Source organism: Halichoerus grypus, chromosome 10, assembly GCF_964656455.1.
Source record: "Halichoerus grypus chromosome 10, mHalGry1.hap1.1, whole genome shotgun sequence".
NCBI classification, from domain to species: Eukaryota; Metazoa; Chordata; class Mammalia; order Carnivora; family Phocidae; genus Halichoerus; species Halichoerus grypus.
Genome location: NC_135721.1, coordinates 52,854,980 through 52,881,797, shown reverse-complemented (window position 1 = coordinate 52,881,797; position 26,818 = coordinate 52,854,980). Strand labels below are relative to the sequence as shown.

Sequence of the window (26,818 nt, the reverse complement as noted above, 5' to 3'; positions counted from 1 at the left end):
AGGTAGAAGATACATAATGAAGATAGTAGAAAAACCTGATGATAGAATCAGGTCTTTTGTTATGAAGCCACCACAGTAGCCTAGACTGCCAACCTAGATTTTTGGAAGGGAGAGAAATAAAAATATTTTGGGTTTTTCTGCAGTGGAATCTAGTCCTAATCAGCAGAGATACCTTGAGAAAACAGGTCAGAAGATGGACTTTTTTTCTAATTATTTGTTTTGCCATGATTTCATAATTTTTACCACCAATCAACATATATTGAACATTGTGTGGAGGGCACTGCCGGATGATCTGGTTTTAAGTTGGCTTAAGGACAGAGTTGGATGAGACCACCATGAACAAAGTTCAGCTGTCAAAAAGTCCTTCATGAAAATTGCTTCAATGCTACTACATAAAGGCAGCTGTATTTGGTCACAGCCATAGCTGTTTCTTTTTTTTTTTTTTAAGATTTTATTTATTTGAGAGAGAGAATGAGAGAGAGAGGGCACATGAGAGGGGGGAGGGTCAGAGGGAGAAGCAGACTCCCCGCTGAGCAGGGAGCCCGATGCGGGACTCGATCCTGGGACTCCAGGATCATGACCTGAGCCGAAGGCAGTCACTTAACCAACTGAGCCACCCAGGCGCCCCGCCATAGCCGTTTCTGACATCTGTGTTTTCCCTGGCAGCAGAGGTTGTGTTTATCCTGAATCTCCCTTTTGACTTAAACACAGCCAGAATCCGTTTCTGCATTCAAACTTAATGTTTGGTGCAAAATATGCAAAACCTGTGGACATTAATGGCCATGGCATTGTGAGGCCAATTTGCATCTGCTCTCTCTGGGTTGTTCTAATTAAGAACCACCCACTTTTGTGGTTCGAGGTTGAGCACAGGCAGGTCTATTTCCCTCTAGATCCCAACACAATGATACCGATTCACGGGACCTGGATAAAACAGTTTTCATGCAGCGACTTGTCCACCCTCACCCTAACCAAAGAACTTCTCACCACTCCAGGCAGCATTCAGTGGTGTGGGTGGAGTGAGGTAGGGGGCAGTGTCCTAGCAGCCCTGAGTCCTCAGCTGACTGGATGAGGGACAGGACTTCCATCAGGTCTGAGAACAGCATGGGCTTAGTACCCCCTGGCTTATAGGGACTGTTGGGTATGGCCCAGCTCTAAGGGAGAGCTCTGTGCAAAATAAGAACCTGGCAGCCTAATCCCACCCAGAGTAATGAGGTGGGGCCGCACCAAACAAGGGTGGACATTTGGGGCTGAGGTCTTCCTGGGCAAAAATAATCAACCAGTCCTTTTTAAGTAACATAGCTAAAAGCCAACTGCCTGCTTATTTTCCAAACTAGCCAGAGCAACTGAATGCAGATTGAGATATTATACTCAGGTTGCACAAACCAGCCTTCTATCCAAAGCCTATTTGCTGCTTCACCTACTTTACAGGACAGTCTGGTGACCAAAGGAAAAACATGTCTTTACAAAGTAGCACTTGCCTGGAAGGGCCGAGATCCCAGAAAGTCATTCCAGGGAACTCTTTACCAAAATATTGGATAATTTACCACCATTCCTAGCCAAGTGCTACATGTTTGTGCTCCAGAAGGATGGAAACAAGTACACAAAAATGGACACAATATCCAAGGGCTTCACTGCCCAGAGTTGGGTTTTTAGGCTTCACCAAGGTCCAGATTAATTATTTCTAAATGTCATCTATGTCTGCTTCTACTTCGACCCTCACAGGAAGCCTTCAGAACAATGCAGCACATCGGGTAAGTTGACCCAGAGGGTATACCGGCTGGCAAACCTAAGCATTGTGGTAGCTAAGAGACTCACTTCTCATGGTATACAAACGAAGTGCCATTTCGTTTTTGCATGTTTGGTTTATATGGTCTAGTGCAGGACATTCTCATCATTGCTTGGCATACTGAAAAACAGCGCCAAGGATTGAGGGAGTCCACAGTGAAGTAATGCCTGGTCCAGGAGACTAGCTGAACTCCATTAGGGTATCGCCAACAGTTGGTAGTAGCTCCTAGTTGTATGATAAAGCTTGTGAGACTCAGACAAAATTAGTACCATGAGCGATTAGTAATGGCTGCAATAAGTTAGGGGCAGGGAGGGGTGTAAGCAGATGAGTGGGACAGGAGAGCTGCATTCCAAGTAACAAATTTCATCAATTCTAACCAGCCCATCACCCTCCTCCCCCATTTTTACATCTTTGAAATTGAGATTCATCCTGTAATCTCACCAAGCCAGATTGTATCTTCCAAAAGTGGACACAGTATTTTAAGTCTCACATACTCTTCCAGAACCTAGCCCAGCCCCCATCAAGAAGTGGAATTTATGTCCCCTCCCCTTGAACTGGGGAGGGACGGGGACTTTGTGACTCCCTCAACTAACAGAGTGTGGCAAAAGTGATGCTAAGTGAGTGATGAAGCTAGGCCATTAAGAAATGATATTGCTTCTACCTGGCCTTCTCTTTTGGGATGCTCATCCTTGGAACCCAGCCACCACTGCTCTGAGGAAGCACATGCCATGTGGAGAGGCCCCTGGTTCTCAGCCTGGCTGAGGTCCCAGCTGACAACTTGAATGCCACCTTGGAGACAGATCCTCAGGCTGCCTGACTGATGCTGCACGGAGCACAGATGCTAAGTTTTGTGATGATCTGTGACCCAGCAACAGACAACTGAAACGGTCCTTTGGTAAGCCAGGCAGCAATCATGACAGTTGTCACTGCCAGCACGTGTATACCAAAACTTGCAGAGTAAGTGTCAATTAACTGAAGACAACAGAGAAGCATGTTTCAAAGAAAGGCCGCGTCACCAACATTTTTTATGGTACAAAGGACAATACTGTAAGAAAAACATGGAAAGGCGATTTAGAAGGATCACACTCTGAATCAGAAATCTGAGGCTACCATACCAAATTTATTTTATATGTTTTCCTTTATAAGGATGCACAAGGAAAAACACGTATCTAAGTTTAAAAGAACATCCAATGAACATTAAAGAAATGCTGAGTCATAAAAAGTGTGTATGAGCTTCAGGGACAGCGTTTTCCTTTCTCAGTGGCTGAAGATCATCTTACAATCGATGACATCTTAGATTTAATGAAATGGAAGTATTTATTGTTCTTGACTTAAACCTCTCTAATTACACCACCAAATACAAGTTTTCTAAGAGAGAATTTCATAATTTTTTTTATTTTTCTTTGAAAATTGAAAAAAACAAACAACCAAATCCCAGCAGGTACAGGCTTTAAGTTCAATTTAATTATTACTTCCATAATTATGTACACAGCAAAAAACATCTTGGGGATTTTTTAAAAGGTTAATTTTCTGAATTTAATATTCCAAACTAGTGACTTTCCAAGAACCCATGAAGTCACTGGATTCTTACATATTACAAATGTTTTAGGTGGCTGACTCCTGAGCTGAGGAGTGAGGGAGGGTAGCTTAATGAAAGTGAATGCCTCTGAGCTGAGCAAAAGATCTGGTGAGCGTTAAAGAAAGTGAATGAAGAGGTACTTATTAAGCATTTATAAAGCAAAGATGTGACGGTGTTGGCTTTATTACTACTGTTAAATTAACAGAATCAAAGCTTCCACAGATTTCAAAAACAAATTTATTCATAAAATATATGAAAAGATTTGACAAAAAATAAGGCTAGAAAACCCCCATAATCTTATACATCTCAACATCACTTACCAGTCAATAACCAAAAGTCTTAATTTGACTCCTATTGTTTAAGTAAAAAGAGGTCATTGTAAATATTCACTTGGTAAGTAATATTTCACTTTTTGAGTTGTACAGCTGAAAACAGTTAAGTGTGACCATGCCATTTTGGGATTTTATAAAATAATATTCTTTACAGAAACTTACCAACACTGAAATCTCTCAAAGTATATTTATGAAGGTTAATTCACAGTACTTTTAGAACTATTTTAAACCAGGTATTATGGTAAGCTATGTAACTCTGGGGATGGAGAACAAATTTAAAATATGTTTTATTATAGACATGTAACAACTTCTTCTTAGAAATGGAGGGGAGATGAGCAGAGCTGGAGAGAGTGGTATTCCGCGCACTGCAGCAAACCAGGTCCGGGTCTGGTCACCGGAACACGCCGCTCGGTGTTTCACACCCAGAGAGAGCTAGTCTGGACGTATGCATCCGGGGCCTGTTTTCATCAGTCATATCCAGCTTTGTTCAGTGAGGGTCAGAGGATCCCAGCGCCTGTTCTAAATACTAGGAGCATTCCTCTGGCAGGTTTCAAGTCCTAAGTCTTCAGATCAAATTTTATGGAGTTTTGTAACAATCAGTACTCTTACCATTTGATCAAATGAACTACAGATGCAGAGACCCCTTTTATCTGGACTCCAGTCCAAACTGGAAATGGGCTGCGTAGACAAGGTGACATTCTGCAGAAGGCTGACCGAGCCTGCAACGCCCATCTCTACTCCCTCAGAATCTTTCTTTGACCGCTGAATAGGGTATTCGCTGCAAATAAGACCAGAGTGGTAAGGAGAGAAATCTTAGCATTCTCCACACTGTGTTTATATACATATAGTCCAGTAACTCTATTTTTACTTCTCTGTTGATTACTGCAACTGACAAATACTTAAATAATCTTTCTAATGTTGTGTTTTATACAAATAAAGAGACAACAATAAAGAGAATGTATGTGTGTGTGTGTTTCAAATACACACACAAAAAGTTAGCACGTTGGGGTCCATTCATTCAAAAAACAGTTTCTGAATTAACTAGATGAGATGTTCTAGGAACTCTCGTGTGCTCCGTAATATTTATAAATTAATTGCATTACTACCAAGGGAGACTGGCAAATGGAAATAAAGCTAAATATCATTTTACTTAAACCAAATCTCTTTTGCTGGTATAATATTCCAGCAGCAAATCTCCAAACCAATTTGAAGATTAGACTAGATATCTGTTCTGGTAAGGATTAAAGTTCATATTGAGATAAGCTTCAAATCTCTAATTACATACAAGACCCCACTTTATACAATCATCAAAAATGCTAGCTGCAAAAGTGTTTGCACATCACATGGAATACAACTCCATATGTGGATTACAAAGAAAACTGAAAGCAGCTCTTCAAGGAAGCAGCCCAAGGAGTTTGGTCACCAGGCAGAATAGTGACGTGCTGCTGCATGGCTTAACTAAGGAGATAGGCGAGCCTAACGGGGAGTGCACACTGGGCTGAAGAATCAGGGAAGGATGATGGGCAAGATACTAGGAAAAGAGAAGTTACCGAATAGTCTGTCTACCGGGCATTCTCCCAGAATTCTTACAACTTTTCCTCTGCTTTTTACTCACAGAAACAATACAGTCTTGATCTAACGCATTCACTCTCAGTTTTTGGTCAGCTGGATGCCTAAATACCTTAACACTTTTCAAATGTAGCCCTGTTTATCAGCCTCCCTGCTAGCTTCTAAAAGGAGCTAATAAATAGACACGTATTTTGCAAATGTGAAAGTCCCAGCCACGCTGAAGATGTTTTTCTTTTTACATCATTAATCAAACTTTATTTTTGAAATACCTTTCATTTGTGGGCTTGTGTTGTTAGACTTTTTTCCTTGAGTTATGAAGAAAGAAACACCATTCACTCTCAACTTTTATCGGGCCTCTTAAATGAGCAGCTGGCCTCGTATGTGCCACCTTAGGGCACGTGGGATTCCGGCACCACTATGGCCGTAGCCCAGCCTGCCCACAGCACACAGAAAGCAAACTCAATGACCAGGCTTTTCCTGGAGACCCATCGGCCTCAGTGCTCTTCAGGCTCTTTCATAACGATGGTATCTGAACTTGGACAAGTAAATTATCAGGATCTAAAATTAAGAATTCCAACCCTTTTCCTATTCTCTAGAGGTAGTGTTCTGTTGACCAGATGGTAATATTTCACAAAAGCCTTGGGTCACATTTTTCATATCAAAAACAAAACAAGGGCGCCTGGGTGGCTCAGTTGGTTGGGCGACTGCCTTCGGCTCAGGTCATGATCCTGGAGTCCCTGGATCGAGTCCCGCATCGGGCTCCCTGCTCTGCGGGGAGTCTGCTTCTCCCTCTGACCCTCCCCCCTCTCATGTGCTCTCTCTCATTCTCTCTCTCTCAAATAAATAAATAAAATCTTTAAAAAAAAAAAAACAAAACAAAACAAAAAAAAAAACAAAAACAAACAACATCAATAAAAAACAAGCAAAAACCATGATTTTCATCTATGAAAAGGACTATTCCTAAGCTACCCTGATAAATGGAAGACACAACTACAATGACAAATATATTTAGTGTGTCAAAAGAAGGTTAATATTTACTAAGTGTAAAATAAGTACATTAATTTTTTAAAAAGCTGACAAAAATAACACTTAGGTAATACCATTTAATTTAAAATCATATCAAAATGAACTGAGTCAAAGGAGGAAGAAAAAAACAACAAAGTTCAATCCAATCCTACTTTCCGCCCACCAGTAACTTAAAAAGGAGCAATGTTCACAGGCAGAGACTTACTACTTCCAGAGGTGCAGGCCGCCGGCGCCTCCCGCCGTCAGAAAGAGCTCTCGGTTCTGTGGCAGGTGTTGGACCTGCCACACAGTCGATTTATGAGCCTACAGAGGCGAGACGCACATAACTAGTTTTTACATTTATATGATAAACAAAGACTGCCCTAGAAGAGAAACTCTGTAAAAAAATTTTTTTACTACTATAATTTCAACTGTTATAGAAGTAATTAAAGTATTTCTGGCACATCTCTTTGTAAGGGCTACAGAGATTTATAGGAGTCCATCACAAATTAAGAAAAGCATCATTTTTCTTTATTGCTTTATGAAACAAAGTTCTAGTGGATTAAAAAAAATGTTATCAGATTAAAAGTCCATGTAAGTTTATAGTACCATATAAATTATGCAAATAGATTTTACACATTTAAGGATCTCTAGCTCACTCTGAGGGAGAAGAAAAACTCAAAATGCAAAAACATATACTTCATCCTAAGGGGAAAAAAGGATACTGAATTAAAAAAAAAAAAAACAGACTTTATTTTTTACAGGAGTTTCAGGTTCCCAGAAAACTGAGTGGGAACTACAAAAAGTTCCCATATACAGAATGAATTTTAACTTAAAGCCTTATCTTTAATTCATACCATTTGACTTGTCTAATCTTCAAAATAAGGACTATAAGGGCTTATAGATGGTGTTTAAGGTCATAATAAGCCAGGGTCTTTATCAGTCACATTAAACTAAAAGACAAAAATGGCAACTGGAGGCGCCTGGGTGGCTCAGTCGTTAAGCGTCTGCCTTCAGCTCAGGTCATGATCCCAGGGTCCTGGGATCGAGCCCCGCATCGGGCTCCCCGCTCTGCAGGAAGCCTGCTTCTCCCTCTCCCACTCCCCCTGCTTGTATTCCCTCTCTCGCTGTGTCTCTCTCTGTCAAATAAATAAAATCTTTAAAAAAAATAAAAAATAAAAATAAAAAATAAAAAGGCAACTGGAAGGTTAACAGCTTGTTAGCACCTCAACAACAGCTAGTAAATCAGTGTTAATGGTGTAATACTCACTGCAAGGAATTTGAGAGAGAGAGATGGAGAGAGGTGGGGAGAGGGAGAGGGGGGAAGGAGGGAGGAGAGAGAGATGGAAGGAAGGAGGAAAGATTCTGCTTTGCAGAAACACTGAGACCAACTAAATCTAAATCATTCTTAGACACTTCACATTTCAGTGAGCGATTAGTCTTGGCATTTGACTTAATAGTATTGTAAAAGGATTACCATTAGCAGATTAAAATCCCCGTATCTCAAAATACACCCTTTAAGTGTGTAAGAGTCCTCAAGTGAATGGGTTCAAGCTGTTAAAACCTATTTCAATTTGTTTCCTAGTTTAAACTTCTCTTTTGCTTCTGAAAGCTGATTAAAAAAAAAACACAAAAAGCAAGAGGGGACATGATCTCTTAAAATAACCTGGATGAGGGGCTCCTGGGTGGCTCAGTTGGTTAAGCGTCTGCCTTCGGCTTGGGTCATGATCCCAGGGTCCTGGGATCGATCCCCACGTTAGCCTCTCTGTTCAGCGGGAGCCTGCTTCTCCCTCTCCCTCTGCCTGCCACTCTGCCTACTTGTGCTCTCTCTCTCTCTGTCAAATACATCCTAAAATCTTAAAATATACATACTGGATGAGAAATGTGTTATAATTACATAAGGGAAAATTTAATAAAGTGCTTTAGGTTGTTGACAGATACTTAACTATATTCTGAGATAATGAAGGCAAACAATATTGCAATTTATAGCTACCTTAAGAATTTAGTTTATCAGGCAGTGACAGCAATTTATATGCAGTAATAAGAATAATTAACAGTAACAACAAAGTAAGACAAAATAGGAAGGTTTGAGAAGTACTACTGAATCCACAATGGAGGGAGAGAGAACAAGAGAGTAAATTTTTATTTCCTGAGCAACTTATATATTTTAATCTATGGAACTACAAATCTGTAACTGATCCTTTTTTTTTTTTTAAAGATTTTATTTATTTATTTGACAGAGAGAGAGAGTTAGCGAGAGCAGGAACACAAGCAGGGGGAGTGGGAGAGGGAGAAGCAGGCTTCCCGCCGAGCAGGGAGCCCGATGTGGGGCTCAATCCCAGGACCCTGGGATCATGACCTGAGCCGAAGGCAGACGCTTAATGACTGAGCCACCCAGGTGCCCCTGTAACTGATCTTTACTTTCACATTCAAGGAAGTCAGAGTCACATTCCCAGCCCATCTCTGGCCAATGACAGGGTGTTTCAGTTTAATCTTATGCAGTCCCCTTACTCCAGGTTTCATCATCTTGTTTTTTTTTTCTTTTTTTAACCAGTATTTTCCCTATGCTCTGCTTTCTTCATCTATTTTTGATGTTGTAACACTGTATGTTTCCTTCTAAGCCACCTCAAATACTTTTGGAACAAGGTAAAGTATGTATATATGTGTAAATGACTGACTAATTTTTTTGAACCTACTATGTGCCCATGATTGACGCTTTAAATAATTTCACTTAATATAGCAAACCAGAATATAAAATAAAATGTGATGAAATGACATAAGGTATATATGTTGATATGTTTTGAAAAGTATATAATTAGATATTAACACAAATATATTTATTAGAAAACACTAGGCTAGGTTTTGTCGATCCAATTCTTAGCATTAGCTAGTTGTCTTGTGATTGTTCCTAAACTACAAAATAAGATTCTTAGCCAACTGAGGCCTTTATTATAATCAATAAATCTAAAACTGATAAACTTTGGAAAAGTACTCTCTGCACAGAAAAACTTGTCAAGTTCCCACAAGAATATACTAAAAATAGCTCCCTTCATATAAAGACCTGGAAGGAACCTTGGTGACTAATTCTATTTATTAGTCTAAAACAAGCTAGGAACATTCCTCTTCATAGAAAGACATTTCCCTCATATTTACCTTTTCTGAAACAGAAGCAAAACCTTTCGTTGGATGCTGTGTTCTCATATCAAAAACATGAAACTTTCCTTCCAGTGATGTAGCTACCAACTTATTCATACTTATGTCTTTTCTGTCAAACTCCAAGCTACATACCTGAAATAGAAAATATTTATTATTGATGGCCTAATGATTACTATTCAGGAGGTTCTTTTAAACTAAGTAAAACAACTTTAAAATTATCAGCTCATGTGAAAGCATTTAATTAATCATTTTATGTTTTGAGAATTAATACATCAAATACTTTTAACTGAAAAAATTTCTTCTTGGTTCATAGGATCAACAAAACCATCTTGAGTTCCCCTGTCTGGCAGATTAATTTGGAAAGCCATATAATTTTTTTACTGTTATTACATAATTATTTTATATAGTACAATCAAAGCTGATTTTAGAAAACAGGAAGGAACCACATTCTTCACTAAAGGTATACAACTCAGGACCCAAAAATCTGAAAGTACTTGGGGAGGCTATTACTATTTCAAGCTTTCTAATATTAGCAGAAAAAAAAGGCCTCTTACTAGCTCATTTTAATATCACACTGCATAGCCCACAGGGGTCCACAGATAGGCCACAAGGGCTGGTGACTCACCAGGGATTGTCATACCACATCTAAGTATGTGTTCACTTTCTGAAGAGAGGATCCATGATTTTCATTAAGTTCTCAAAGGGCTGCACAGCCCCAAGAGTTAAAAACCACTGGCAGAAGAGCTGTACAAGACGAGTTATTAGAGGCACTCTCCTTTTGAAGGAGTTCAGAGGTGGACAAAAACATGCTCAAACTATAAAGAACCCAAATGTACATTACCCCATTTTTTATGTTTGTCTCCCACCGCAATGACATATTTCTGAGATCAAACAGTTTGATATCTCCATTGTCATAGCCAGCACAAACAACACGTTCCTCTTGATTATAAGCATTGCCTGGAAATCAAGATACGTCGCAGATCTTTTAAATGCTCATTTGAAGGCTGCTAAAATAATGTTATAAAACTACACATATAACTTGTACCAAATCACACCCCCCCAAAAAAAAAAAAATCACACTAGGCAGAATCTCGTTTTGCTAATCCTGACAGGACATCAAGATTATTAAGTTGGTTATCTAATATTGTTTTTTAAAGAAAAAGCTCATTTGCTGAGATTCTCTACTGAAGGGGTAAGTGAAAGTGCTCACTGGAGTCTAAGTTCAAAGCAAATGTTCTTTCTCTACCATATCCACAGACTAACAAGTCAATTACAGTTCAAACATAGCAGGTTTGGTAGAATAAATACAGCTATGCTTCAGTTGCTTTCTTTGGCAGTACTATATTTGAATGTGAATAGAAACTACTTTAAAACTCATTATTTTGCAAAATGTTGCCTGGTGTTATCTCATCTTTGCAAGGAAATCTGAAATAAGTTGTAACACACCGTGATATATTTTTAGTTGTATGAATGATCGCACCTGCAGTAAGTTTATAATCTATAGTTCGCCTCATCCTCCTTGGATCCAAGGATGTTTTCTGGAGTACCTCTGGCACTCATCTCTCCCGATTACACAGCACCAATCTGATCTTCTTAAAGCTCTAGTCACATCTCATCCTCACAAAAACCTCCAAAGATTTGCACAGCCTCCACACTATCTAAACACTTCTGACCTCTTTAAGGCTACCCCTACCACTATTTCCTTCAACATACTTTCTTGGGCACATTTCAGGCTACTCCTTATGCTTGACGACATTTCCTCCCAATTTCAGTGGTTCAAATCCTATATATACTTGGTCTGAGGTCAAAATATTCTTCCTCCATAGCCATCTCTCCCTCGAGATTCCTTCTATATTCATCCACACCTCTTATGACCTTTTATCACTCCTACCCTGTACTATAATTAGTGTAGATATCATGCCCTCTTTACTAAACTATAAGCTTCTTGAGGCGAGACTAGGAATCTCTCTCACCTTTGCATGTCCACAGTATTCTGGACATACTTGACATTCATAGAAGAGTCAAATCAATGGATTGGCTTTCAAACTCAATGTCCCAAATTTAAAACTGCACTTACGTCCCTTAGATCAAAGATGAAAGGCATTAATGGACCCACAGGTAATTACTTTTTAATTATTATATCAAATTTTAGATGATGATTCTAAATACAAATCCTGAAGTTTCTCCCCAAAGTGTACGTGTGCTTAGTTTAAATATTATTGCTCATAACATACAAACTCAGTAATTCCCATACAAGAACTTGTTTTTTTAAATTGGAAATCTAAAACTTTCCTCTGATTAAATAATAGTGCAATTTTCAAATAACATATGGAAGTTAAACAGTTCACATGTACTGTTAAATCACACTTTTAATGTCTGTTATCTACACAGGGTTATACTAAGAAAAAGAAGAAAGAACATACAAGTTTCAAACTAAGTATGACCCATATTCTTTAGTAGCAAAAATGATTTTAATTATGGCTTTCAGTAAGAGATACCAGGGCATACATCAATTAGTCCTATAAGGTCAATATTCATTTTAAGTATAGTAACAGAAAAACACAGTTATCAAATTATAACAAATAATTCTGTAATGGCATAACTATGTTCTAGAAAATAAACATCCTCTGTGTAGCATATAATGTAAGATTTGTTAGGTCACATTTGAGCATTTGAAACTCTGCTTAGCTCCATTAATGGCATTTGGCTCTAAACTAGGTCAACATTATCTAGTTAAACAGAGGTATATAATAGTAGCAAATATTTTTGAGCACTTAATAATTTAAGCACAATTCTAAGCACTTTACCTGTATTAATTCATTGAATCCTCATAATGCTATTAGGTAAATTCTATTATTAGTTCCACTTTATAAATGAAGAAACTAAGGAACAGAGAAGCTTGGTAAATTGCCCACTTCACTCAGCCAAGAAATAACAAAGGGAGGATTCATACCTAGGCCCTGGAGACTGACATTAACCACCATCTCTATTTGCCTCAATAAACTATCAGAATAATCCACAAAACAGAGTGTAATGAGACTATCGGGAATTTCTTAAAGCACTGTGCTTTTTACCATCTGATACCTCAAATGCAAGGTTCTTCAATAATTTACCAAATGCCACAGTCCAACAGTCTCTCTTGTTTTCTCCTTGTACAGGTTCCATATTAGCAACAGGATCATCTTTTTGTCTTGGGTCCCACACCTTCACAGTTCCTGTTGTGCATACAAGTGAGTTGGGAAAATTCAATAGTGATTGATGACATTTATTTTCTGCATTCTCTTCCTATGACTTCCTGTGTATATGGCCATATTATAGATAATACAACACTTGAAAAATATTCACATATTTCTGACTTCTACTTGGGCAAGTTGTATTTAATATCAGAGATATAACCCATATGTTACTGTCGGACTTGATTTCCAAGTTAATAGATACACAGAAAAGCCAACAACTGTTCTGAAGTTATCAACAAGGTATGACTGACAAGGGAAACACAAATGTTATTAATTCAGATCATGTCTTTCTTTGAGCCTAAACCTAATGTACTATTTATTTTGAATAATATCAGTGTCATTTTAATTTTTTTCCATACTACCCCTATAATCATTGCCATTTTTCTTCTACAGATGAACAAATTCTAATTTTTACATTTATGATTTCTTATATGGGGTTTTAGAATACTATCTCACATACAATTAAGTTTAATTTCCCTGTGGCAATAGAGATGAGGGAAATATTAAATAAAATTAACACATATTTCTTCTCAATGCTTCTCCTTTTAATGTAAATTGCAGGACTACTAACTAAACTCATCACTGCCTATGAGAAATACAAATGCATTTAATAAAATGGCTAAAAGGTAAGTACTTAAGAGAGAACAGGAAAAGGGCAAAAAATCCTTAAAAGAGATAATAAACTCAGGAAAAGGGGAGATATCCCACTAGATTTATCTCCAAGGATAAAATAAAGTCGGTCATTAAAAAGCCTACTTTAAGGAGAAAAAAAATTCTCACAAATGTGACAAGAGGTTATTATATTACTCTAGAGGGTTCGTACAAATTGATAAGATTCATATGAAATTTGCAATAGTTAAATGAGCAAAGAACATAAACAGACAATTCACAACGCAAAACTAACTGATAAACAAATATAGAAAGAAGTTAACACAAATTGGAATGGACTACTATTTTTATCTATAAAATTAGAGGAGGAAAGGAAAATCAATGCTGGTAGGGTAGACTGGAAATCCACCTCATCTACTGTAGCTCAGGATGTACATGGGTACTTTGGAAAGTCTGAAAATAAATTTTAAAAATCACAAAATATGCTTATTCTAAAAAGTTATATACATGATGATACTCATTCCTTCATTATTTTAAAGTCACTCTCCCAAAACAATAAACAAAAACTTAAAGCAAACTGAATGCTTAACAAAGACATGGTTAAGGACACCTGTGATACATCCATAGGATAGAACATTACATAGTCATTAGAATGGTAATGATGGAAACAGCAACATTTGCATATGACAAAACACAAAATAAAAAAAGACAAAAATCATATCCACACTGACAACTATACAAAATTGTATATAAGACTGGAAAGGAAAACAAATCTAAGGGTTATGCCACTGTGGTAGATTGAATGCTATTTTTCCTCACATTTTTCATAGTGCTTTAATGATTAAAAGGAATAACTGATTTCTAAAACACAGACACTCTTGAATAACTGTTAGAAAAATATATCTCACTTTTCTTTTAAAACAATTTCCTCATGGTCTTGAGCAGCCATTAAAAACTAGCCAAAAAAAAAAAAAGAAGAAGAAGAAGATAGCAGGAGGGGAAGAATGAAGAGGGGGAAATCGGAGGGGGAGATGAACCATGAGAGACGACGGACTCTGAGAAACAAACTGAGGGTTCTAGAGGGGAGGGGGTGGGGGGATGGGTTAGCCTGGTGATGGGTATTGAGGAGGGCACGTTCTGCATGGAGCACTGGGTGTTATACGCAAACAATGAATCATGGAACACTACATCAAAAACTAATGATGTATGGTGATTAACATAACATAAAAAAAAGAAAACTATCCAAACCCAAGAAGGTACCAAATTTTTTATGTACCCATCATGAAGCAACAAATTCTGACTCCTTTTACAGTCATTCAGAACATCTTTGAACACCAATAGACCTGTCCCTTGTTAGTCACCACAGTGTTGGTGCCCTTGGATCTTTCTACAATGCTCAGTGGAAGGATCACGGAACTTCGATGTTCAACCAGCTATCAACATGACAATTTTCACAAGTACTAATTCTGGTTTTTAAAAAAAGAAAGTGAGGGGTGCCTGGGTGGCTCACTCAGTTAAGCATCCGAGTCTTGATTTCGGCTCAGGTCATGATCTCAGAGTCATGAGATTGAGCCCTGTGTTGGGCTCTGCACTGGGCATGGAGCCTGCTTAGGATTCTTCCTCTCTTGGGGCGCCTGGATGGCCCAGTCAGTTAAACGTCTGCCTTTGGCTCAGGTCACGATCCCAGGGTCCTGGGACTGAGCCCCACATCGGGCTCCTTGCTCAGCGGGGAGCCTGCTTCTCCCTCTGCCTGCCGCTCCCCCTGCTTGTGCTCTCTCTCTCTCTGACAAATAAATAAATCTTAAAAAAAAAAAAAAAAAAAAAGATTCTCCCTCTCTTTCCCTCTGTCCCTCCCCCGCCAAAATGTGAAAAGCTGCCACCCACCTTATATTGTCAGCTGCCTCAAAAACCTGTAAAGAAATGTTAAATCTTTCAAAGTTCGTAAGAAACTATGGCTGTTAGTAGTTGAACTAGCTCAAAGCTGAAATAGTAAGTGCTATGCCTCTATCTCAAAACACCCACAAGGCTGAGGCAATTGAGGGATATGCAATTAAACTTGCCTATTAAAAAAGTACAGTCAGATTTAGGGAGTCATGGCTACCGAAGTGGATTTCCGTAAGAGAAGATACACTGTTGCATAAAGATTTATCTAAAGAAAAAAATTTTTTGAAATACATAGAATACTTTAACTTACCATCTCGGCTGCCAGTCACAATTTCCGGTGCGCCTTCCCCGATTCCCAGTCCACCTACACCATCTATGGTGTTTATAATTTCTTTATGGCCCTTTACGGAATATACTGGGATCTCTGGAGATTCCAAATTCCTAGACAAAAGAACACAGCTTCCTACTTACTCCATGGTCCCAAACATTTAGTTCACTACTGAAATTTAAGAATGCATACCATATTTAGAATTTTGTTTAAAAATAAGGGTTTTGCTGTGAAGGTAATTTATACATTTACTTCCAATATTTTCTCTCCACTTTAGCTTCTTTCGAGCCCTCAATGAGAACCGTCATCATTCAACTTGGAACTCTATGTCCTGAGCCCACTTAGTAATTCTCAGAGATAATCTAGGACCTCTGCACATGACTTACCAGGCAAGCTTGATAATAAATGCAGATTCCTGGGCTCCTCCCCAGATGTAATGGATGAGGAGCCCCAAATCTGCTGACCCTTTGGTTCATTGAAATCTAAGAATCACTACTTTAAACACAGAGTAAATTCAAAGTAATTCAGAATGTTTTTCCAAAATAGGCCTTGGTAGTCTGATCTTGAGATCTTTTGGAAGGATAAAATATGAGTAGTGTTTACTTTGTATACATTTCTTCCTTTATAATGTATTATTTTCTCACTAAATTCCATACTAGTTTCCTCTCGTTACATATTTTTCAGTGTATCATCATGCTGGTCACAACAAAGGTAAGTTTGTCTAAATCTAGGTTAGTTAAGAGAAAGGAATGCAGGAAAGTACCCGCTACTATGAGTGTCTGAGTATACCCAATATGGCAGGGGGATGAATGGCTCAAGTAGGTTATGTTAATATACCCCTTCTCCTGCCTCCCTTTTTTCTACTAGAGCTTCTAAACCACATTTCTCTTTAACAGGTCAGTTTTTGATAATCTACACTTTTAAAAAAAAATTAATGCAGCTATTCATGAAATGTAATCCCAACTTATTACTAGGCCAAGATTTATTAGTAAAATCTAAACAGGGCCGAGATTCTACTTAAAAGAACTTTTTCACTGCTTTTACAGACTTTAAAACACTGCTTTTTATAACATGAAACTGTAAGACTTAACAATGATAGTAAGTCAGTGATACCTGTAACTATACTAGGAAACTGTATTAGAAAGACAGTCAACAGTTGTATTTTTTGCATATTCTTATACTGAAATATGTTATTTTTAAAAATAACAATCAGACTGGTCTCTCCCGATTTCTTTTAAAGTATATGACATAGCATGTAAGAACCGATGTATTCTAATAGATGCGAACTTAAGTATTAAGCAGTTAAAGCAAAGGGAAGTTAAAATAGCTTCATTCTGTTTTATATTGTGATTCTAAGATAAATATGTCAGAGAAATTAAATTACAAAGCAGCAGATTCTAAGTGAGAATCAAGAAAGGTCACCTTAGAAAACATGAGACAGAGAAGATAGTTTCTTTCTAGAACATTACTATGTATACTTTAAACAGTTAAGAGATATTCTTGAAAAGTAATTAAGAAGAAATATCAGTCCCTGCAATTTAATTTAAATACGAGGAAATAACTCTAGGTAGAACATGAAAATTACAAACATTTGGCATAATTATGGTTTTGTTCATTAATAACAGGTTTATATTGATTTGCTCAACAGATGTGTTCCTAAAAAGTTGTGCTTAGATGTTAGCTAAAGTATTAAAAAAAAATTTTTTTTAATGAATTGAGTTACACATTAAAAAATTAAAACAAATAAAAATTCAGTATATCATTCTGTAATGCCAGTTGTCTTGTTGATATGTTAACAATACTGAACTTTTCTGTGTTACACATGTGTGGGGAAGAGCCCTTTATGTACACTTATAAAGTATTAAATGCTAGCACCAAACAGCAGGTATGGAAATAAATATTGGTAACATTATTCAAAATATCTAAAGAAAAACAGTATTTTTAAAGGGATTTTGAATATGAAATCTAGAAATGTGTATTAAAAGACAATTCTTGCATTTTTATAAATAGTTAAAATTGAACAAGAAACATTTTAAAATTAGAATTCTCCCTTTCAGAGGAAGAGCAACACGACTATCAAAGAAATGGCCTACCTCATGTCTTAATATTGATTAAATAATCTTACCATATATGAAGGTTTCCAGCAAAATCTCCAGTAGCTAAATATCTCTGCTGTAAAGATGTTGCACCAAATGTTCCACATTTAATGGGTTTGGCCTTTTCAATCTTGACAGAAGGGAGGGAGAGAGGATACATTATTTATGTAAGCAGCTATTTATAATTCATGATATTTATGGCTCTATTATGGGACTTAAATAAGACACATAATAAAAAAGCAATTAAAACATTTTCTGATCAAAATTATCATGCATTTCCTCTAGTCACTTTCCTATAGTTTAAAAGTATGTAACTGTCAAAGAGAATGAGTTTTAATTTTGCCTTTCCTCTCATCTTACTAATGAGACCTTCAAATGCTGACAAGTATACCATCTCCATTGGTTTGCAAATATGAAAATTTCAGCATTTAATGTGCTATTCTTAAGATCCTCAGTAGAAATGAGAACGTAATGAAGATATTATTCTTTCTAGATGGCTACAGGAACAAAAATGTTTATGTGTCTCTTAGAGTTTTCTCTGCAGAACCCTATAAACTGAGAATGTTTATGTCCCTATTCTCTCTGGGACCTTATCAATGCAGAGAGATTTGTATACACGTGAGTACCAATGGCACTGCTATTGGTATGGATTAGCCAACATTTTGACGTTTAAAAAGCAACTGCTCCCCGTATTGCATATAATCACATTAGTAAAACAACCACACACCGATGTACTATTTAAGAAATGCAGCTTATGGGGGTGCCTGGGTGGCTCAGTCATTAAGCATCTGCCTTCGGCTCAGGTCATGATCCCGGGGTCCTGGGATCGAGCCCCACGTCGCTGCTTCTCCCTCTCCCACTCCCCCTGCTTGTGTTCCCTCTCTCGCTGTGTCTCTCTCTGTCAAATAAATAAAATCTTTAAAAAAAAAAAAAAGAAAGAAAGAAATGCGGCTTATGGAAACCACATATAGACCATATCACCAAAAGGGTCCTTAGAAATGGTATCATATAATAACCCTCCTGCCACAGGCAAAGTGTTTGAAGCATACAGCTTTACACATTTGCCCAACTCAGGCATTTAGCATTTTTTTTTAATGAGTTCCTACTAAATGCAAATCAACGAACTAGGCAGAATAGGATACAAACATGAAGGAGACTGGCCATGCCCTCAAGGAGTTTACAATCAAAATATCAGTTCCTCTCTGACTCCTCCCACATATGTCCATGCCTTATGCTACTCTCACCTGCTCCCACACCTCTGTGGGGCCTCCACCAATCTCTTTTTACTTCCTGATGCTTCCCATTTCTCTGCTGCCCCCGCCCACCCTGACCCCACCTGCCCAGGCCACTGAAGTCCCTACTGGAGTCTGCTGCTGCCTTAAACCCTGGGAACTCTGGGCAACATGGAACCAGATGAGGCCACTACCTGAAGCCTGATGACATCATACTCTGGCCCTATATCCTCCCATTTACTGTTGGACTCAACAGGGCAAAACTATTCCTCTTTATTATTTATTTGACAGAGATAGCGAGAGCAGGAACACAAGCAGGGGGAGTGAGAGAGGGAGAAGCAGGCACCCCGCCAATCAGGGAGCCCCATGTGGGACTCGATCCCAGGACCCCGAATCATGACCCGAGCAGAAGGCAGACGCCCAACGACTGAGCCACCCAGGCGCCCGAAACTATTCCTCTTATTTAATCTCTTATAAACTGTAAATTTTGTGTGTACAAAAGTAATACGTGTTCCCTATAAAAATTCAAACAAAAAACTGAACATCAAAAAGTGAGTTTCCCTTTGATGCTCCCCAGTAGTAATCCCCATCCCTCTAGACCTTTTCCTACACATTTACAAGCATACATAGGTTTGCTTTAATATAAGGAGGACCATAATATATTTTCTTTTTTTTTTTTGACATAACAATATTCTGGATATACTTTTTTCTCTTTTTTCTCTCCACAGAGTTCTCCAGTTTCTAGATTTCTTCTTATAACCTTTCAGTTCCTGAGCCAATCTTCATCCCTCCTACTGGGTTTAGCCTGTTTCATATAATTTAAAAAATAATTTCCCTGACACTTCCAATGTTTGACTGGGCACTTACATATAGAGTATACATAGCAATTTTCAAAGGAAAAGAAAATAAAATTCACTTAACACAAACGGTAACTAAACTTTTCTTTCATGACTCAAAAGATATTATATGGTACAGGGCTTTGGAAATTCCCAGCCTGTTGAGCTTTCTCACTGTTTGGGATCTGGAGAAATTAGCAGTTACTATGTAGCCAGGTCTATAAGAAAGCATTCACAGCCTCCTTGGAATTGCCCAGTAATCAAATGCAGTCATCGATAATAACATGGTCATAAAAGACCACATTGATGAGAAGCACAAAATCACAGAATCATTATTTTTCTTTGTAATGCATATTGTGGTCCAAGATAGTTCAGTTATTCAGAAAGCTGATATTCATTTATTTCAAGTATTTTCCAATTTTATAAAAGAGTTATCTTATAACTCAGCAACACCAAGAATCAAAATTTTGTCAATTTAACAAAGTAGTTTCCAACAACAGATCACTTATGTGCTCCCCACCCTCCACTTCCCCCAAATAAAAGTAACTGAAATAATGTATCAATAGTGGTATAGCCCTTAATCACTATAAGGGCACAGTTTCTATGGTTAAAGTAATTCAGAGTTCCAACTTTATGAAACAGACACCAGCTCCTTCCTCCATTGGTCTCACACTGGGCCTGGGTGCGCCAAGCAAGAAGTCACCAGTCATAGCTCTCACAGTCGGAGGCACGGGGTGAAGATGGGCCTCTTGAGTAAGCAGCAGGATGGACAGGAAATGGTTCCAAGGACTCAGGGGATTAGGAGCTGTGGGGAGGTTGGTTGCATCATGTATTGATTTAACTCGCCAGGAAAATTCTTGTCAGAGACCTGGGAAAAGCGGTCTCCCGTTTTCTCCTCTTCTACCACCTAAAGCACTCTGCTTCCCACAATTCCACTATACCCTGGGGTCTCTGATGGGGTATCTCTTCTTCCTAAGCCACCGGAGAGTTTTACCGTAAAAGCTAACCTCTACTTTCAGTCCCTGTAGTACACACATAGTTCTTTGAAGATTTTACTCCTGGTAATAAAAACTTGGGAAGCAAAAACTTTCCCCCCATGTGATTTCTTTATCTGTCACCTTTTAACCCTTTGGAGCAGAGAATCTCAAACTGCTCCTGGAACACACTGATCTTCAGGTACCAACATAAATTTACACACACACACACACACACACAAGCTTAAAACAGCTAATGGATATGTTTTCCTCAAACTTAAGGTTTTTTTGGATATTTTTTTAGCTTGCCTGTTAGAAAATATTAACAAATGTACACCAGTAAGAAAATCTGGAAATGAAGATTTAAAAATTTATGTATGGTTACTTCATGTAATATAAAGACCACACTATGATAATATAGCCAGATTTTTCTACTGGAAAACCGCTTCTTTGTGCAGAATTGGAACTGACTATTCCAATGTTTTATGGAGTTCCAAAAACAGCACCACAATGTTCAGACATTCTGGCACCTGAACACATCTGAGAATCCCTACCTTAAAAGGAAAGAAACCAAACTGAGAACCACTCTATTACAACAGAGCCTATACTAGGTATTTCCACATTTGTCATTGCACAAATTCTGAAAGTCAGTCTTTATTGAAATATAATGGAATGAAATAAAATGCATCTACATTTAGAGGCACAGACTCGCAGGAGTGCCACCAACACCCGTGGTAGACAAAATGTACAAAGCTCTTTGGAATCTTGCCTTGATTCTCTGAACTTATGTCCTGCTTCTCTCCTCTCTACTACACTCCAGCCACATCTGCAGCTTTCTTTTTTGCTCTTCAGACACAACAAAGTCATTTCTACCTCAGGACATTTGCATTTACTATTACCACTGCCTGAACTGCTCTTCCCTCAGATCATCACGTCTTCCTTCTCCTAATCTAGATTTCAGTTTAAATGTCACCTCCTTTAAGAGGTTTTCCCTGCTCCTCCAATCTGAAGTGGAACCCCCAAATCACTATCACTCACCCTGTTTAACCTTCTTTATTGCACTTACCAATAAAATTATTTTATTTATTCAATTCTCTACCGCCATCCTTTCTAGAATGAGTATCATGAGAATGGGGCCTTGTCCCATCTGTTAAAAACCTTGTAGGTGCTCAACATTTGTTAAATCAAAGTATAAATGAATATCTTAATTATTAACCTCTCATTCCTAGTGCTGGGGAGAGAGAAACCATTGCTAGAGTCCATATTCTCATTTCTCCCATGTTTTCACATGACACACCAGTTTCTGGTGTCATTTATATGCGATGAAAACAGCATCCATATATTGAACACATAGATCAGATGTGTTCTAGATGTTCTTCTAGACTAGGACACAACTGCAAGCAAAGTATTTGGAACGCTCCTTTCCAGATGAGGAAACAGGTTCAGAGGACTGGGCTTGCTCATGGTCCCTAGAGCCAGGGAGACTCCAAGCTCTTTATACTAAACTAGGCTGCCCCCAGACCTACATGTAAATCAATTAAATAAAGTTTAGTATGTAGCCCCCATTCTATAAACCTGAGAGTCATTAGAAGTACCAAAGAAATGTTCCAACCTTGAAATGGACTGGTGAGGAAAATGGTATAGTCACAAACTGAACCTACTTTCAGATTTGTGTCGTTTGGTTTTTACCTTCATTCATATCTTTACAAGATGTTAATATGTGGTATTTATGCTTCCCTCATGTTCTTTTTTCTCCTTATACCAAAAAAAATAAATAGAGATTTATAGGTAGTAGTAGTCTGCTGTGCCAAGAGTCAAATTCAACTCAAAATATAAAAACATTAAAAAAATAACTCAAATATAGGGGCACCTGGGTGGCTCAGTCGGTTAAGCGGCTGCCTTCAGCTCAGGTCATGATCCCAGGGTCCTGGGATCGAGCCCTGCAGAGCCCCGCATTGGGCTCCCTGCTCAGTGGGAAGTCTGCTTCTCCCTCTCCCTCTGCTGCTCCCCCTCCTTGTACTCCCTCGCTCGTACTCTCTCTCAAATAAATAAATAAAATCTTAAAAAAAAAAAAAAACCTCAAACGTATAAACATCTTAACATCTGCATGACAGTGAGGATTGCAGTTTGCTGAGAAGCGCTGAGCTCTGCTGGCAAATGGACTTATAGAAGCAGGGGTGTTTTCACTAAGATATTCATGGAAATCATAATACCTTTAAGAAGGGGCACCGGAGTGAAGCCAATTTTTTAGAGTTAATAAAAAGGCTCCCTCCCTGCTTTGGTTAAATATTTTACCTTTGAAAAGAAAGATTTAAAAAATCCAGGGGTTACTTAAAGTTTTCTTGCTAGGAAAAAAAAAAAACTGGCTAAAAAGATTTTACAAAATGTGTTCCACAAAGAAAATTGGTATATATTAATAACTTTTGCTGTATGACACATCATAGATGGTCATTTTTGACCTAGCTGTTAGTTTTCTTTGCTACAATAAGTGAACATGATTAAGGAAGCCCATGATGGAAAATTCCCATGAGAGCTATTCTTGTTCTGTCTGTGGGTGGGTCTAGGACAGCTTGTCAGTATTTCCTCCTCCACATCCTGGCACTACTTTAATTAACATTAAAAGGGTTAGTCAACCAAATGGTAACAAGCAGTGAACTCAGTGGCACAGGAGCTAAAAAAGCAGAACTTTATTAGCTTATTATTAATTTTTACAGTATAAACGTCCACAACTATGATTCCATTTTTCAGGGCCACCCCTAGTCCTTTGTGCCAATTAGAGAAAAGCTGCTCTTTATAGAATGAGGAAGTCTCACACTTGCAGAGTTTGATGAGAAAGAAATAGATTTCAGCTTTCCCTCGAACCCTGCACCCTGTGTGTGATGGAGCAAACTACTCAACTGTACATGAAGGCCCTCACTCCCTGTCTTTAGTAACAAGAGAAGGCAGCCATCAACGAAGACCCATTTGCAACCTTCACACATTTTGACCTTGGATGCATGGGCTTTGGAACACATGACTTGAGGTGGTCCCACAATGAAGAATCAAGGATTTCAATAATTCATCTAGCCCAATGGTAGTCAACACTGGTGCCTGTTAGAATCACCTAATTGAAGTTTTAAAAATACTGATACCCAAGCCTCACTCTAGTGTAGATGCAAGAGTCCCACTGCATCAGAATTCCTTAAGGTGGGACCAAGGCATGAATATTTTAAAACACACATACACACAACAACAACAACAGCAGCAGCAGCAGCAGCAGCAGAACACACTCGGCTGATCCCGATGCACACACAGTAAGGGGGGCGCATCACTGAGCCTATGTCACACCCATAGCCTTTTCCATCGCACCATCTCAGCCACACTTGATCTAAGTTCTTAAAAGTGTTTTTGCATTAGTTTAACCCTCTCTTTAGACAGGAGGCTCCTTAGAAGAAGGGACTCATCTTTCAAGCATCTTTGGTCCTTCTTTCACATAGTTATCTTGAAATAGTAGGTTGCCAATAGACAGAGACAAAGGGCACTATTTCACTTTGTGGAACAAGTGTGTTCCTTAAATGTACACAAATTATATTTTATTTTTAAAAAGTCACAAAGTGGTAAACGCTCTCTGGTGAAATTTGATGGTATTTGGTATTTGTTCCTAATACTTTACCTGTAAGTTTCTGTCTGCTATTCCATTATCTCCCATTTGTTCAAACCCTGAGGCCAGCTGACTAATGATCAATAAATCAATATTTAAATTTCCCAAGTTACATCCTTTTACAGATATACATTCACTCATTCTTTTAACAAGTAATTTACTGAGTGGCTGAACCTTACAAACCACACTAATGATAGACACTATCCTTACTCTCCAAGAGCTTACAATCTAATTAGAGATAAATGGGACACAATTATTTATTTCTGGAGCAGATAATAATTACCAGAGGAATGCAGTGTAAAGAAGTTTGTGTGGGGATCAGGACGGGATTTCCTAAATCAAATAATCTGAACCGGACCCTAAAATAGCAACAGGTGCCTGTGGGCTAACTGGTGAGCAACAGAAGGCAAGATGGAAAAGAACAAGCCAAGTTTAGGAACTCTGAGTACCTGGCTTGAAAAGACAAACTGAACAAGAAAACTGGCACTCACAGAAATTTAAAGTGAGATGGGATCTTATATACCTTCTCATCCAAGCTTGCCTGTCCAAATTGTATTCATCCTTTATCTGCCAGTTTAATGCCTATCTCGTCCACACAGGCTCTCTCCATAGTTTTTAATCCCTGGAGCCTTCCCTGTAGTCTATTACAACCCTAACTACTTGATTATGGCTGATCACCCAAAATCAACGCATTTTAAAAACAAGTGTAAGAATGTTAGTTAACATCATTATTCTCTGGGGCACCTGGGTGGCTCAGTCCGTTAAGCCTCTGCCTTCGGCTCAGGTCGCGATCCCAGGGTTCTGGGGTCAAGCCCCACATCCGGCTCCTTGCTCAGCTGAGAGCCTGCTTCTCCCTCTCCCTCTGCTGCTCCCCCTGCTTGTGCTCTCTGTCTCTCTCCCTGTCAAATAAATAAATAAGATCTTTTAAAAAAATCATTATTCTAAGTCTTTCCCTAATGATCATCACAAAACTTGCAAACTTGATCTTGGCACACCCAGCTAAAAGTCCTTCAGTGATGTACCATTTAAAAAGGGGTACATCTTTTAAATGACCTACAAACCTTGCAAAGTCTGCTCCCCTTCCCAAGCTTCCACTGACGCTGTTTCCTCTGGAAACCTCCTCCTCCTCTACTCCTACTTTAGCCTAGTTAGCTTCTACTCATCCCAAATCTGTTTTTACTCTCACAGAACCGTGTAACTTTATATTAGGGAATTCATCTCGGTTTGTACGTAGGCATCGTCGGTTGATTATTTAACGGATTCTTTCTCCCACTAGAAAATAAACCCCATGAGACCGGAGACATTGTCATTCATATGCCTGGGAATACCAGGCAATCAACTGATAACTTATTGAAAGAATAAATGGTTAAGGGGCGCCTGGATGGCTCAATCCGTTAAGCGCCTGCCGTTGGCTCAGGTCGTGATCCCAGGGTCCTGGGATGGAGCCCCGCATCCGGCTCCCTGCTCCGCTGAGAGCCTGCTTCTTCCTCTGCCTCTACCTCTCCCTCTCTGTTTCTCATGAAAAAATAAAGAAAATATTAAAAAATAATAATGGTTAGGTTGTCTCCTCCAATTACAGTGCAGGCATACATGCAGTGCATGCCTGCCTTGTCTCTGCTTGTACGAAAGAGCATTTTACTAACACAGGCCTAATTAAAGCGACTCTCCACAAACAACTGCCCACTGCCTAGAAGCACCTCGAATTTAGACGAAGTCTTAATGTCACTTCCCAGAGACCTCACGCTGGAATGCAAGGGTGGCTGCAGGAAGGGGCCAGCAGGGAACAGATGAACTGGCCAGCCGAGAATTCAGGACTCGAAGCAAAGCGTTTTACGTCGGCAGTATTCCTCAATCTGCGATCACCTTCGCTGATTCCGCGCAGCTCGAGCTGTGCTTTTGGGGGACGCTGGACGAAGGCTGGGGCAAAAAGAAATGCAAACTCCCCCCACTCCCGAATCCTCACTCGCCCCCTCACCAACGGCAAATCCTGGAACTGGGCAGTCTCGCCCGGCACCCACCTCCCGAAGCAGCTTTAGGTCCCCGTGCTGGATCTCGTACAGTTGAATGACGCCGGTGCCCCGTGCGAAGTTGCCCATGGTCACAAACTTGGCGCTGCAGGGCACCCACTTACAGTCAAATACCGTGTAGTTGAGGCCCTTTTGGATATGGGCGATGATCTGAGGCTTCTCGAAGGCCGACATGGTCCAGCCGATCTCCCTCCACCAACCAGCACACCCAAAGCCTGACAAAACACTAACCGGGAAACCAAACTCCAAACATTAACGACAGTTTCCCCCTCCCACTTGCCGTAGTCGTCCCCTGTCGCCCTGGCGAGTTGGATTTAGTTGTCTCAGATAATGCCCGATGCGCTACTGAAGTCACGCCGGATTTTTCTTCACGGACAGCACAAACTTGCTTATCATCTTTACCTACTGCCTTTCGTACATACACATATTGGAGATGGCGATTGTTTCGGCTGTGAGTGGCGAAGCCAGAGGGGCACCATAGGAATCAGGCATATTTTAGGATGTCCTCCCCTACATCCCCAGCAAACGC

General features: G+C 39.1%; 1 protein-coding gene across 1 annotated transcript; it reads right to left on the bottom strand.

Annotated features, from left to right (window-relative positions):
- Nucleotides 1-3,584: 3,584 nt before the first annotated feature.
- On the bottom strand, nucleotides 3,585-26,573 carry DNAAF10 (dynein axonemal assembly factor 10). The gene is made up of 8 exons (XM_036119288.2): nucleotides 26,281-26,573; nucleotides 17,610-17,710; nucleotides 15,467-15,597; nucleotides 12,541-12,642; nucleotides 10,269-10,384; nucleotides 9,425-9,559; nucleotides 6,498-6,595; nucleotides 3,585-4,475 (listed from the first exon to the last, which is right to left on the bottom strand). Exons 1-8 carry the CDS (start codon nucleotides 26,461-26,463, stop codon nucleotides 4,268-4,270), a joined length of 1,074 nt encoding a protein of 357 aa, XP_035975181.1. The 5' UTR covers nucleotides 26,464-26,573; the 3' UTR covers nucleotides 3,585-4,267.
- Between the last annotated feature and the right edge of the window lie 245 nt (nucleotides 26,574-26,818).